Source organism: Salvelinus alpinus, chromosome 19 (genome assembly GCF_045679555.1).
Source record: "Salvelinus alpinus chromosome 19, SLU_Salpinus.1, whole genome shotgun sequence".
NCBI classification, from domain to species: Eukaryota; Metazoa; Chordata; class Actinopteri; order Salmoniformes; family Salmonidae; genus Salvelinus; species Salvelinus alpinus.
In genome coordinates, this window is record NC_092104.1 from 26165787 (window position 1) to 26181353 (window position 15567).

The 15567-nt window shown below is 46.5% G+C and overlaps 1 protein-coding gene across 7 annotated transcripts in view; it reads right to left on the minus strand.

The window, feature by feature from the left end:
- Nucleotides 1–1191: 1191 nt before the first annotated feature.
- fbrsl1 (fibrosin-like 1) overlaps nt 1192–15567 on the minus strand; it is a 476892-nt gene continuing 462516 nt past the window's right edge. For 3 of the 7 annotated variants that reach the window (XM_071354122.1, XM_071354121.1, XM_071354118.1), the window contains 11 exons: nt 15230–15489; nt 11083–11133; nt 10781–10876; nt 9645–9716; nt 9480–9509; nt 9256–9327; nt 8446–8578; nt 6544–6621; nt 4944–5027; nt 3918–4188; nt 1192–3735 (listed from right to left, as the gene is read on the minus strand). In XM_071354122.1, coding sequence (XP_071210223.1) covers nt 2379–3735; nt 3918–4188; nt 4944–5027; nt 6544–6621; nt 8446–8578; nt 9256–9327; nt 9480–9509; nt 9645–9716; nt 10781–10876; nt 11083–11133; nt 15230–15489 — 2504 coding nt within the window. In that variant the 3' untranslated portion in view covers nt 1192–2378. The remainder of the gene's footprint in view (nt 3736–3917; nt 4189–4943; nt 5028–6543; nt 6622–8445; nt 8579–9255; nt 9328–9479; nt 9510–9644; nt 9717–10780; nt 10877–11082; nt 11134–15229; nt 15490–15567) is intronic. The other 4 variants (XM_071354120.1, XM_071354119.1, XM_071354123.1 and 1 more) reach the window with 4 other exon arrangements.

Consider the following 15567-nt stretch of genomic DNA (forward strand, 5'->3'; position numbering starts at 1 on the left):
GACTGTCATTTCCTTAAATTTGAAACCCTTATTCAAGGTTTCAAAGACCTCTCTGATGAGGATAGGCTACCCATCCTGTTGGGGGAGGACGCAGAGAGCTGTGGGTTGGCAGCGCACTACATTGCTGCCTGCCATGAGACGAGGGACAGTGTCTGACAGACCAATCAACCTGCACATGTCCTCTACTGTATGCTTATTGTTATTGTTCAGTGTATGGTTATTTTGACCCTTGGTTATTGTTGTCACTGTTGTCCCGTTGACAATTTTGATTCTTATTATTTTCATATTGTAAATATCAAAAGTAAGCTTTGGCAATAGTACATTGTTACGTCATGCCAATAAAGCAAATTTAATTGAATTGAGAGAGCGAGAGAGACAGACAGACAGACAGACAGACAGACAGACAGACAGACAGACAGACAGAGAGAGAGAGAGAGAGAGAGAGAGAGAGAGAGAGAGGGAGGAGGGGTTAGGGGTGGAGGAGGGGGATTATCAGGGCTCGGAGGTGAGGCAGAGACAGACAGACAGACAGACAGACAGACAGAAAGAGAGAGAGAGACCCTCATTGATAGCGGGAGTAGATGTCTATGTGCACCCCTCTTGGACCGCTGCGGTGGACCTTCCAGGCTCATTAGCGAAACAGATGAGCGTGGGGAGAGGATGGGGGAGAGAGAGAGGGCAGGGGAGAGAGAGGCTCTCCTCTAACACCCACTGCCTCTCTCCCAGGCATGGCTCCTCTTAATGAGTCCAGACCGCAGGTCAATACTCCGCTCGTCCGTCAGTCAATAGCGGTTACCTGCAACACAAACACTTAAAACCTGCTTTCTTACAAAATCAATGTCCTATTAGTCCCACCCTCTATTGCCTCTCTTCCCAATCCCATCGATCCCCCAGGAGACCTGTGAGAGATCTGCAGCTGATCCATGTGAGATTACAGTCAAATGAACAGAATTAGAACAGAACCCTCCTTGGCTCCATTGTATTTATTTTATGATTTGTTAGCAATGTGCTAAATGAAATGAGCCAGCTAAGACACTGGCAGTATTGGCAAATCCATGAAAAATGTATTCCTTTAGTGATTTGTGAATTATTGTTATATCACCATTCTACAATTAGGAGGGGGTTACAGCCAGTAACCCTGGTCTCAGAGAATGATCATACAGGTGAATAAAAAGCAACAAACTGCAGATATTAGGTCCAAACTTTATTCCGTACAATTTTAAATCATGAATGTTCGTTTTCATTTTTTTTGCACGCCTAAAACTCTACTTGTTTTGTATACAAGTCTAAAAAACAACAACTGCACAACACCACAACGGTCGACAGAGAAAGTCCTATTGCCGGCCAATCAAAAGTGTCTTCCTTTGCTGTCAATTCATTTTACTGGGGCTGCATGTAAGCTTCTGGTACAGTTTCTCTGTAACGGGGAAGTCTGTAGGTTTATAATTCCATGGCCATCATTGGGAAAAAAAACATGTTGAGTTATTCCAAGTTCCTCTCACTGAATCAACATTATCCAACAGTGTCCATTCCATTCCAGGTGGCTCTCCATCGGGGTGCTCAGCGCCTCTTTGCATAGATTGCAGATGATCATTCCAGCCCCCTTCTGATGCCCGCCCTCCTTCCCTCCCATTGGACAGGATCGTCTGTTACCATGGTTTCCAACCGGCAAGTGGTTCAGTTTTGATTTAATTAGTTTTTCTAGAAACATTTAAAAAGCCTAATAAATTTACATTGTAATTTTGCTGCAAGGAATATCAACAAGATATTTACATGAATTTTCTTTACAGAGACCGAACAAAGACCTCGTAATATATATTTGTCTGCATATCTCAAAGGCAAAGCAAATAAAATGCAAATGAGTATTTCCATGTACCATGAGGTTATATTACTGTTGTAAGGGTAAAAAGTCCAGTCTGTACTGTGGAGCATCATCTTTCATATGTCTCACAATGGACTGGGATATTGAAAATAAGAGACTAACGCACAAAATACAAATTCATAAAAATTATGTCTATACATGGAACAAGGATAGGAAATGTACAAACTCATTTTAATCAGAATCTCACTTTTCGCTCAAAATCGAAAAAGGTTTTAGATTAATATATTAATATCAAATTTTATGTCGGAAACAAACGTACACATACTTTTTGATTCGTGTTCTTCTAACCAACATTCTCATCAGCCTGTCCATGTCAAATAAAATCATGGCATGTGCTTCTTCAACCTTACAAATCTTTCCTTTGTACAATCATACTGTTTCCTCGTTTACTAATGCCTTTCTCCATTGTAAAGCAGTGCATTTTGTTCGCTCTAGAAGGTTCCAAATTGGGGAGTGAGTCTTTTTAAGCATCCATGTCCTTTGTCTGTATGTAAAGCTACCGTGCCTCCACTTCTTTGGGGTTGCGGGAGGGGGAGTAATCTCGGGGGTCCTGGGTGGTGAGGGGGCTAGTCCTTCTGGGGGAGGCTGGTCTGGCGCTCCCTGCTGCCACTAGTGGAGGGGGGGCGCTAAGTGCGGCGGTGGGGGGCGTCCGGTTCAGCAGGCCATTGTGTCCAGTGGAGGGGCTGAGTCTGGGGTAGGGCATGCCGCCCAGGTGGGGCATGAAGGGGGGCATGTGTGGCAGGTGTCCCTCCATGGGGGACTGGTGCAGCTGGTGAAGCCGCGCTCGGTCCAGCTCCTCCCTCAGGTGCTGGCGCTCTCTTTCCTCTGCCTGTTGCCTCATCCTCTCGTGCTCCCGCCGTACCTCCAGCAGGTGCTCGTGGTGGGAGTAGTCGTGGGCCTCTCTCTCCCGGTAGGCCCGCTCCTGCTCGTATATGCTGGGGAAGCGCTGGGCCTGCTCCGCCCTCAGATGGAAGTCCATCCTGCGCTGCAGGTCCATGTTGCGGTAGGCCTCCCTCAGTGGGTCCCAGGGGAAGGCTTGGTGGGGCATCCGGTCCCTCCCTGCAGCAGCAGCCAGGGGGCTGACCCCCATAAATGGAGCCATGCGAGCCCGGTCCAGCACGTTGAGACTGCCCATCTGGTGCATGGCGCTCATGGAGAGGGGCAAGGAGTGGGCCATGTGCACCCCGTGCAGGGAGCCGTGGGTGGGCATTTCACTGCAGCGTGGAGAGGGGGGCGGGGGCTGCTGGGACAGAGGAGGGTGGTGGTGGTGGTGGTGGTGGTGACCAGGCTGGGGAGGTGGAGGAGGTAGAGGCTGAGGAGGAGGAGCAGGCTGAGGGCCAGGCTCGGAGCTCACCACCACCACATCCTGGTCCTCCTTGCGCTCCTCCTTGATCTTCATGTCGTTCTTCACCTTGTGCAGCAGCAGGTCCCCCCCAGAGGAAGGACGAACCTCCTTCCTGTCCCTGTCCCCATCCTTGAGTAGCGTGGGTGGGGGGCCACCAGCCATTTTCATGCCTGTCTCAGATAGGACAGCCTTGGAGTAGGGGGAGGGGGTGCGGTGGGCTGGTTTGTTGGAGTCTTCTGAGGAGCGTCTGTCTCTGTCTGTCACCTCCTTCCCTCCTCCAGGGGAGCGGCTCTCCTTCACCTTGACCTCCCCCACTATGGCCACCTCTCGGTGGCGCTCCGGGAGCTCCTTCTCTGCCTCCCGTACCCGGTCCACGCTGCCGCTGTGGTGGCGACCCGAGTCGCTGGAGTTCTGGCTGTTAGAGCGGATCAGGCTACTGATCTGGTAGCTGGTTGGGGCCGATGCAGGGGACGAACGGTTGGAGTGGCGGTTACGGTCAATCGAATCTCTGAGGGGCACAAACAAAATAACACTGTGTATTTATCAGAAGGTTAGAATGGAGTTTTTATTTTATTTTTTTACTTTAGTTGGAAATATGTGTGAATGAAAATTTGCATTCAAATAACAAACACTTGAGTTACTTACAACTAATACAAATAATTCAGAGTTGTATTCATACAAACTACATACCTGTCTTTATCCTTATCCTCTTTGCTGATGGATGAATCCCTTTTTTCCTGTTCTCTCTCCCTCTCCCGTTCCCGTTCCCTCTCTCGTTCTCGTTCACGCTCGTGGCTGTTTGCTGAGTTGCTGCGCTCCGTGTCTGCAGACTTGGGCCACTGCGGAGGGGTGGGGAAGGAGGGTGGGGTCCGGTGGAGCCTGTTCCAGGTGTCATGGTGAGGGCTGCTGAAGCCTGGCAGGCCCCCTGGGCCCTCTTTATGGCCAAAGACACTGTTGGAGCCTGAAGGAGAGGCGACAGGGAGAAAAGAGTGTAAGCGAACCAAACTAAACTCCCTCCTGGACACACAACATAAGATGGAGAGACTGAAGACAAGAGGAAAGAAAAAGAAAATCAACACAATAGCAGCTTTGTCTTTGTCTTGAGAGTTCTGAGCGGTCTCTTGCTGCAAGCAGCTCTGCTTTACAAAGACTGGCCAGGTTAATGGCTTCCCCCTCTGCACTTCTAGCTGCTTGAAACAGACCCTACTCTGCTCTGCTCCCCCATTCACTCCTCTCTCAGGGCCTTTTCACTGGAAAGGGGGCGGATGGGGGGGGACTCAATTACCCTCTGGGGTGAGGGTAGTGAAAAGCCAGGGAGACCTTAGCATTCCACAGGGTGTCTATTTCACTGAAATCCATTTTGCTACAGGGCAACTGATTTGGCAGAGGAGAATAAGAGAGAGAGAGAGGGAGGGAGAGGGCGAGAGAGGGAGAAAACCCTCCACAGTGGTGATGAGGGGGCTTTTAGAATAATTAATACATGAATAGCAACCTAACAGAAAGCCTGTGAGTGCTGTGTGCGTTGGCAGTGTTGCTGTCAGATTAAAGCCAAGCTACTGGGGAGGGGGGTGGACGGAGAGACAGAGAGAGAGAGCTGTGCTGCCTGCCTTTTTGTTCCTCCGTGTTAGTTTTATTTTGGCATTTGATGCAGAACTAAGTGCCTTGATTTCGTTCCTCCCTGGCCCACTCGGGGAGGGGCGGGGGGCTGGCGCTTACCAAGCGAGGGGTTGCCTAATCCTCCGAAGGCACTGGTTGAAAGGTTGCCGAGGCCGCCAAAGGTACTGGAGCGACTGAAAGGATCTGCAAAATGCCAAACAGGGATTAGCTGAGCCGGCTGGAGGAGCCCGACCACTCGTTCCACTCTGCTTTTCTCTTACAAGCGGAGCTGTGGGTTTTCTAGCGCTGCTATCCTGCTTCCTCTAATCCTACTGTATGTAGCTAGCTAGCGAGGCTTGCTGCCTGCTCTGGCCACACTGGATTTACTCCCACACTGTCCGTAATGGAGCGGAGCCTTTAATATCTGACCCTCATTCTAGGGAAGCACTGCCTGATGGGAGACTGAGTACGATGGGGTCTAGGTTGGAGCTGGACTACAATCGGACAGGGGATTTGGAGGTCTCAAACAGTCAGGCACACAGCTGCTTTAATGGAGAATGTTTGTTGAGTAGGCTTTAGAGATGCTTCAGTGTTTGACACTTCCATTTGAACCTGCACACTCTGAGAAAACATGTGCTACCTAGAACCATAGGGATCTTCGGCTGTATGTTTCCAGGTTAAAGGTTTCTTTGAGGGTTCTTCTTTGGGGGGAAATGTTCTACCTGGATCCAAAAATGGTTCCAGATGAAGAAACCTTTATCATTCTACGTAGCACATTTTCTACTACGAGTGTCTTAGTTAAACCTAGTTTACATAGAAGTGTACATAGAACTCAAAATGGAAAGGTATGCATACCTACCTGAATCAGGACACAACATTATCAAGATTGAGTAAGAAGGCATATTGGAAAATGCCAGAGGTTAAATCAATGATGAATGATCCTTTAATCTAGTTCTGAAAGACTTCCACTATGTGGTGAATGCAATGCAACAGTTTGTCAATATATCAGCAAACAACAGCTAGAAAGTCACACTTGAATTAGTTCTTTGGGCAGGAATTTCACCCAAAATCTTTGAGGAGTGTCATAATTCCTCAACATTTCTCCCCTGTGCACCAAGTGTTTATAAACTCAAATTGGATTGACTCAAGAGCTTATCCCGTGAAATCACCTTGCTGCACTGAAGCCTAACAACCTATTTGATGGGAAATACAGAATAATAGAAAAACCTCCATTACTCTGTCTGTGAAAGAGACGAGCAGAACTGGAAGAGGCCATAAGAAGAAGCCTCAAGGTAAAATGGCATATTTTCTGAGGCCATCTGCCTAAGTCCAAGGCAATATGAAATGTTGTGCAGTAAAAAACCTTCCCTTGAACAAAGGAGCTAGAAAATAAAGTCAGGAAATTAGAAAAACTACCATAACAAGCCCAGAGTGGCCTTCCTTCCACATCAGTACAGGCAGGAGGGTAACTCAAGGGTATCTTTTATGAATCACGGGGATAGATTTCATGAGGTCTCTCTACACAGCACTAAAGTTAAACTGAGTGTGAGATATGGAGCAGGATGTCTTCACTAGCCAGAACCTCTATTTCCCTATTATAACCTTATTTTACAAACAACAAAATGTGACTGTAGTAGTATTCTCAATATGAGTGCAACAAAGAGAGAGAAAGTAAAAAAGGAAAAATTGGGATTGAAAATGTGGTGCTATTTCCACTTACCTGCCAAGTGGCTGGGAGGCAGGAAGCCGCTGTGGTGGGGGGAGGGGCCGTACGGGGAGGCGGCCGGATGGCCAGAACCTACAGGAGAGAGAGAGAGAGAGAGAAAGAGAGAGAGAAAGAGAGAGAGAAAGAGAGAGAGAAAGAGAGAGAGAAAGAGAGAGAGAAAGAGAGAGAGAAAGAGAGAAAGAGAAAGAGAGAGAGAGAGAGAGAGAGAGAGAGAGAGAGAGAGAGAGAGAGAGAGAGAGAGATACCTCAGTCTGGTTTTTGTCTTTCCCATCCAGAGATTTAAGACAGCATGCAGATGCTACAGGTACTGTGAAATCATCATCAGATAATAGTAAAGTATTTGATTTGTTCCATTTCAGCCTGCCGTGTGTAACAGTGAGCCAAGGCCAGTTGAAAAAGAAAAGGAGAGCCATACACTCTAGGAGCTCAGATGCAATAATTTAATAACCTAATAACCAACGTTTGGACAGACAAGCTGTCTTCATCAGGGTATAATGACAAACACTGCGGGTCACTAGTTTATATAGTGTCAAAGAACACACACAGGTGTCTGTAATCATGGCTGGGTGTGGCTTGATATCATTGGTTAATTTACAGATATAAATAGAACATATAAAAAACATAAATGGATAGCATACGGTCATAGATACAATTTGGCTACATAGGCCTACAAACATTTACAATGAATAGAAAAATCACAATAATCACAAGAATGGCTTCAGATCAAAGTCTACGTTGAGACCGAAGGGAGCAAAGGTCTTTAAATGAAAGCTCCAGACAGCCTCTCGTTTAAACAATAAATTGTCGAGGTCTCCCCCTCTCCTAGAGAGGGTGATGAGTTCGATGCCGATATAACGGAAGGACGAAACCGAGTAGTTTGCTTCCAGAGAGAGTGGACCGACCATGTCATCTCAGTGTCTCCACTCAGATAGTGGTGTCAGTAGTCATCTGTCATAACCTCTAACTAGGCATCCAAAAAGAGGACAAACCACCAAAAATACAGTGAAGGATATCTGATGTTTCATAGGGTTAACAGTGGTTGTCTGAGAAAGGCTTGATAGCAATTAGCATAATATTCAATAGTCTCACGTGTTTGTGGATGTGTGTGCGCTCGTACGTGTATATGCATTTAGGATGGGGGGGGGCTTTTTTATGAACAGACGTTGACCTCTTACAAAACGTTCTTCACCCATATTTCATGAATGGTTCATGAACGAGCCAATTACAAGCCAATTCAGGACACAATACTGCATAATTACAAGCTAAAGGGCATCCGCCTCCATGTTGCCTTCAAGGCAGGTTCTACCAGTCAATTATCACAAATAATTGTGTTCCAAATGGCACCCTATTCCCTACATAGTGCACTATGTAGGGAATAGGTTTCCATTTAGGATGCAACCATAGAGAAGAATCCATATTCATGGCCACATCACATGTCTAGGACAAAATTGACAACAACAGCACTTCAACTAGGGCAGGTAAAGAAGAATAGAACACAGCTGAACACTAATACACCGTGTGTCATTACCAGTGTGAAGAAATGTGACAGGTAACCAGGAAGTAAACATCTGTCTATATGCATAGAGTTACACTCTTATTGGACAACAGTAGACCTACTCATAATTCAACCTGAAGCTCTGAAAGGTACTATGGGCTTTGGTAGATTTGGTATGGCGTCCACATCACCAGAATTGTGGGGTTGTTGGCAGTAGGGGTGGTATTCTGACTTGAGAGCCGGACTTTCATGTCTCATTCATAGATGTCAATGGGAGACAAAAAGGAAGCGTTCAAATCTGAAACTATAATAGCCCTAAAGACCCTGTGACATGTCCCTCTGTGCTGGGTAGAGGACCATGAGCCCTGTGCTGGGTAGAGGACCATGAGCCCTGTACTGACCTGTGGAGGAGAACATGGGTCGTGCCAAGTCGTGGGTGTAGGGAAACCCAGGAAACACCCCTGGGGCAGGGGGACGACTGAACAGGTCCAGCTTTCCATTCATGTCCAGTTTGTGAGGGTCCACCTGCATCTGCTGTCAGAGAGAAGGGGTGAGAGTGGGCAGCGAGAGAGAAAGAGAGAGAGAGAGCGGGAACACGAGGGAGATGAAGATAAAAGGGAAAGAAAAGGTAGAGGATGAGAAAGAAAAGAAAACAGAGTGGCACTGTCAGTGTTTGCAAATGTAGTAATTAACAATAATTGACGCCAGTCATTTCATAGTTCAAGGAGGGACTTGTAATCTGCTATAATCAGTGATGTAATCACTGTGTGAGATCAGAGAGGAGGGACAACATACAGTACATAATGCCTCTACATGCCCAACACATACCCACTGTGCCATAACAACATCAGGGTAAGCTGATTAGGCCCACTAAACCCCATGAGGACGGGGTGCCTATGACAGTGACACCATGACAGAGACAAGAGGAGTCTTCCAAACTACAACCAAAATGGCCGCTACATAAATAGGCATAGAAAGAGAGGAATCCTTGGGAAAATAAAACATTTGGCAGAGGATCAGGTGGGTCCCTCCTTCCCCTCCCTTGGCCTCCTTCTGCCTAACACACACACACACACACACACACACACACACACACACACACACACACACACACACACACACACACACACACACACACACACACACACACACACACACACACACACACACACACACACACACACACACACACACACACACACCACGCTCACCTTCATCTTCTGCTGATGGTGGTAAATCTGCCAGGCGATCTGGACGTGCACCGCACACCACTTGCCAGGTTTCTGGAAGTTAGCAAATTATTCTAGGTTAAACCCAACACTTTAATGCTATGACGCGATGATACTGTAGAATTTACTCAACGTTATGACATGTTGGTACTTGGTACTGCAGTAAATTTGACAGTGCATGGAAGACAAATGAAATCATGGCTTACTCTAACTGCTGTCCTGAAAGGATCCGATACCTGTGTTGTTGAAAGAAGAAAACATGAACCATAATCAACCCACAGCCACAATCATCTATACTTCCTTCATCTCCATTGTAAAGCATCAAGCATGGGCTTGGTGTTTTCGAGGGACAGTGACAGTAGGCTACGTACCCGTGGGTCCTTCTGTAGGAGTGTGTGAGGTACTGCCCCCGAACGGGATGCTACATCTATGGGGTTAGAGGACTAAAAGAGAGGATAGATAAAGAAGAGAGAGAAAGACAGAGGCAGAGTGTTGCAAATGAAGATGGTGGAAAAAGGGACTTTGCACAGAATGACAACACCAACAATAGACACACTCCAAAACACTGCCTCTTCTGCATTGATTCACACCAAGAGACCCTGCAAAGCAAGCAACTGTATGTGACGTGCACTCCTAGGAGGTCTCCAGTACAGAATCAACAAGACGGCAAATTATAGATCTCTGTCTTTGAGGTCTAGAAGAACCAGAATGCCTAGATCTTAATCCATCCCAGAGTACTAGGTGATCCCAGGTGGTTCCTAGCACCACACCCTCCACCCTCCATCTTCCAACCCCTCTCCTGATGCTCAGTGGTGCCCAGCGTTTGGCTGTAGGTGGTGAATGGAGGGATGGAGGGGGCTAACTGTACTGTACTCTAACCATCTGGAGGCAGGAAACAAAAGACCTCCATTATAGAGCCTGTAGGGAATAAAACCAGGGGATTTAGGCCAGCTTTGATTGGTGGCTTACAACAGGGTCAGAGCCTATTGGGCGCCTGCCAGGCCCCAATCATCACACACTAACACACACACACACTAACACACACACACACACACACATATATATATACACATACACATATACACACACGGCTGCTTATCTCCCCCTGCACAGTGGCGGGCCTGAGCCGCCCGCCACTGCTTAAAGACAGGCCTTGTTTGCATAGTCTATTATAGTGAGAAAAAAAGAAGCAGGAGCAGATTTGTCAGGCTGGTTCACTTGAAACGCAGCTGCCTGCTGCCCTGTACACAGACTGTAAAGGAAGGCTTTGGTGGTATTCAGGTCCCCTAATTCTAGCCTCATTCTTGGGTGAGATGATGAGCAGAATGCTGAGTTGCCAGTGCGGGTGTGTTTGTGAAAAAAATGCATGTGTGTATGTGGTGTTTTTGTATTGTGTGAGTGAATGAGTGAGTGTGTGTGCATGCGCGCATGTGTATTGTGTGCATGTGTGTTTGTGTGCGTGTGCGCAATGCATACGTGTGTGTGTGTGCAGGTCTGTGGGGCTAACCTTGGGCTGGAAGGCTCCTTGCAGTGAGCTGAAGGGTCCTGAGTGTGGGAGCAGCGGGGGCATGCCTGGCATTGTGGGGGGGTAGGAGGGGAAGAACTGCATGGGGGAGAGGAGACACACAACCACTTCTTAAAACAGATTACAACAAGACGCAAAGAGACAACACTCACACATAAACACGTGTAGAAGAATAAATTGATATTTTCTTTCTCCAAATTTCAAATATCTAACCACAGTAACTATTTGACAGAAAACATGCTAAAAGCATGGTGATGGAAGTTGAAAGGAAATAGTTAACTTACATTTGAATGTCTAATGAATGGATTGTCCAGTTTTGGAGCGTATTTGTCGAACTGGAAAAAAAGAATGGGAAAGCAGAGTAAGACGTCAGTGATGCCAAACTGACCAATAACAATAACAGGAACTCTGCATCTATAAACTAAAGACCATCCAAGGAATACAAGAAAATCCCATTACACCTATTCAGTGACAGAACAACACAGGAGAGAGGAAGTTCAGCACAACATCAGTTAGATCAAAAGACCAGGAAGTCTGACAGCAGCTGGCTTAAAGGAAACACTGAGCATTCTGGGGTCATGTTTTGTTTTTCTTTAGCGTGCGGCTGGCCAGCCAGACTGCAGATTGAGATTAAGTTAAATCATCAGTGATATGACTAATCAAATGGACTGCCAATATTAGGGATTTTCCAATTTGTCTGCAGCACAGAAAAACAGCCATTGAGTTAGGCCTAGAGACAGTACTATGCTTGGGCGGGGGGAGCTCTCTCTACCTTACTTAAAGGCCTCAGTGTAAAACGAGAAGATTGAGTTATGTTTCTTATTAGGTGGAAAATTTGGAGACGTGAAACTAATAGGCTGTGACAGATGTAGGGTTTTACAATGATCTCTGTTATGGAAACGGAGCACACAGAGACACATACATACTATGGGGGGTTGCCATTTTAGTGTGTGTGACGACTCAGAGAGCGAAATCTCAGAGACATTAACATTTTCTATGCGTAACATCATATAACTCTGGGTATATGAACAGTCAGTCTTTGATAGGTGAAATTAAATTGGTTCGACTACATTTTCAAGAGAGCTCATTTTGAACATGTACAGCATGAGACTGAAATAACTTTGAACGACTCAAATGGTTTAATATAATGAAACATTTTCCGAAGCATACTAATAGAATAATGAGATTAGGATCTCAACAGAAAGACTATAGCCTCATATACAGTATCTGATCATGAGGCCAAGCCATGGGAATCTAGTTTACATATTTGTCAGTTAGTGAGAGAGAGAGAGAGAGAGAGAGAGAGAGAGAGAGAGAGAGAGAGAGAGAGAGAGAGAGAGAGAGAGAGAGAGAGAGAGAGAGAGAGAGAGAGAGAGAGAGAGAGAGAATTCCCATGTATGAATGGGGACTTTGTGTGACTGCATGTAAGCCAAAACTGCTCCTCTATTTTGAAACCTGCTAATTGCAACTGACAGTAACTTATTCCTATTCCATAAATAGACAAACCATTTGCAGGTACTTTTGTGAGTGTTTTTACAAACCGCCGCTGGTTTGGGTTTTCATAAAAAAGGAAAAACGAGACGTACATGAATCAGTTAATTCTATGTGTGTGTGTGTGTGTGTGTGTCTCCCCCCTGTGACATGGGCGGGAAAGGAGGCGGTTTTCTCGCTCAACACTAGGCATAGCTCCTCTGACTGGGCCTGGCCTCCCAGCGAAGCGGGGCCATTCAACATCCGCCACAGAGAACGGTCACAGCGGCGGGTTTGTGTTTGTGTTTGCGGGCGATAATTGTTCCAAATCAAACACAGACACCCTATTGAGTGGAAACGCTGAGACAGCTTCCGAGCTCATTAAACCAGTTCTCCCTCTGTACCTTCTCGTTTCCTTCTTCAGCTCGGGCCTGTTTTATGTTTTACACTGGGGGAGTAATACTCGCTAGTGGCTTTATGGCTGTCTATAAAACTCATGCTTTATAATTTACAGGGCCTGTCAGAGGTTTATTGTAAACAGCTTTGGATAATTAAGGCTCGGTATTTCATCTTTAAACAATTAATGATATTCTTTTTCCTAAGAAGACAGAGGGGAAAATAGACACTCAGTGTTTCCATTTGGCAGGGCCAGCTGCCTGATGGCGTAGAACAATAAACAAATACAGAGGATTCATAATTTCATTCATTACAGCTATTAGCCAAGGGCCGTTACATAGTTGAAATGACATGGAGTGCTCACAGTGAGCACAGCTGGACCGATCCAACTACACACATCATGACAAACACTAAAAAACAACCACAACATTACTCCTGTCTCTCTAAACAAGCAGTAAAATTAAAGTGAAACAGCAATGTTGCTGGAGGGAGGAGAGGAGGGAAACAACATGGGTTAAGTAAAAACACAGTCTCAATAAAACAGAATACATTAACAGTCTTAAATCCCATTGTAACACCAATGCATCAGCCACAACATACAGATGTGAGTGCACAAAGCCATACAGCATTAGCAAGATGAGGAAATAACTCTGAAGATGAAAAGAGACAGAGTGCATATAAAGAATGCCTGGCTGCCATATAGAGGAATGAAGGGATCAGCTCCAGACAGAAGATAACAACAGCAGCACACATGCTTTTTGACTGAGAGATTCACAATCTAAACTAAACAGTCTCCCTGACTGCTTATCAGATAGCTCTACACTGTATGTACATAAGCTAAGCCCTTTTCCTGGCATTTCTAACATACAGGGATCATGTTAGATTCCACAAAGCAATGCAGCAAAGCCCCATGCTCTAAATGGACCATAGCCTCTTAATTAGGGGTCATGACATGATAGATTATATCTATTACACTAATGCTGAAAGGGCATAAATGGGAGTCGTGTCTGAATGGATTTCTCAGATTGCTATTGCTTTCCAAATGATGGATGAATACCCCTAACTTTTCCAGGGAACATTTTTACGATTTAGAGCTGCCAATGTTTTGCCCCTGGCTGACTCGATGGCTGACTCAATAGCTGACTCGATGGCTGACTCAATAGCTGACTCGATGGCTGACTCGATGGCTGACTCGATAGCTGACTCGATAGCTGACTCGATGGCTGACTTGATAGCTGACTCGATAGCTGACTCGATAGCTGACTCGATGGCTGACTTGATAGCTGACTCGATGGCTGACTCGATAGCTGACTCGATGGCTGACTCGATAGCTGACTCGATAGCTGACTCGATGGCTGACTTGATAGCTGACTCGATGGCTGACTTGATAGCTGACTCGATGGCTGACTTGATAGCTGACTCGATGGCTGACTTGATAGCTGACTCGATGGCTGACTTACATTTACATTTACATTTAAGTCATTTAGCAGACGCTCTTATCCAGAGCGACTTACAAATTGGAAAGTTCATACATATTCATCCTGGTCCCCCCGTGGGGAATGAACCCACAACCCTGGCGTTGCAAGCGCCATGCTCTACCAACTGAGCCACACGGGACGGGACTTGATAGCTGACTCGATGGCTGACTTGATAGCTGACTCGATGGCTGACTCGATGCTGCCTGATGACGGTTAAAAAGGCACTGAAGCTATTATACATGATCAAAACAGTCCGAATGACGTCACTCCCTTTCATCTGGAATGAAGTCATTGAGTGTAACCACAGGCTTTGAATTTGTCATTGCGGAGCATTAGCCCCCAGTGCATGGCAGTCACGCCACACATCTGTTGGAAGGCCCTTTTGTTTCTGGTGCATGGCAGGGAAATCAGAACATTCAAAAACATTTCAAACAGATCCATAAGAAAACAATAAAAATACTCCCTTCAATCGGTCTCCTTTGTTCCAGGGCAAAAAATGTCATGTTCATCGAGAGAATGATGAATACATTGAATCAACTGTACTGGCGTATGTTGGTTTGGGCAGGCTTCCCTTGTGTTGTAAAGGAAAGGGGCATATAGTGAGCCTTTGTGCATTGTAATGTTTTTGAAGTTCAGCCCTCTATATAGGCTAATGCATATGTAAAACCCTGGTCCAAAAGCATAATGTCTATTATTATATACTGTAGTATTATATGCAGCAGGCGCCTGTGTTATGTCTGGTTTCAGCATTGAGGATGAACCACTACAAACATGTGTACTGTGGCGGGGAGATGACGGGTTAGTTGGAGCCTTATTATGGGGCTGTAGTGATGACTAGGTGCCCCTGCCTCCTGTTCCTCAACTCTCTGTAAAAATGCACTGTTACAGTGTCCCTGTGACAATATGCAAAAGACCAAGAGACCCAACCAGCAGAGGGGGGAATGGATAGCAAATGTTTGGGTGGGGAAGGAGGGCAGGCTCTGGCCCTATCGGTTGTGAGGAGGGTGAGCATTTGGCGATTGGGGTGACTAGGACGAGGAAGAGGAGGGGGGTTGAAGTACTATATGGGAGCTTTACTTATCCTCACATTTCTGGCTGGGGTACGCACCATGGGGGGTGCGGTGGGCGGAGGAATGATGGTGGCCGGGGGCAGACTGGGCGGGAAGGGCGTGAAGGTGTGCTGGTGGGTGTGTTGGTGCTGATGCATGTGCTGGTGTTGGTGAAACTCTCCCCTCAGGAGTGACACAGGGGCCAGCGGGGACCCCGCGGAGGACGGCCCCCGGCTCCACCCCTCTGAACTCTGAACCAGGAAGCGGTTGTTCAGCTCCTGCCGCAGGAGGTCAAGCTCTGCAAGAAAGGAGAGCGAGAAAAGGGGGAAAAAGGGAGACACAAGAAAGGCACGGACGCCAGTCAGTCTTAACAACG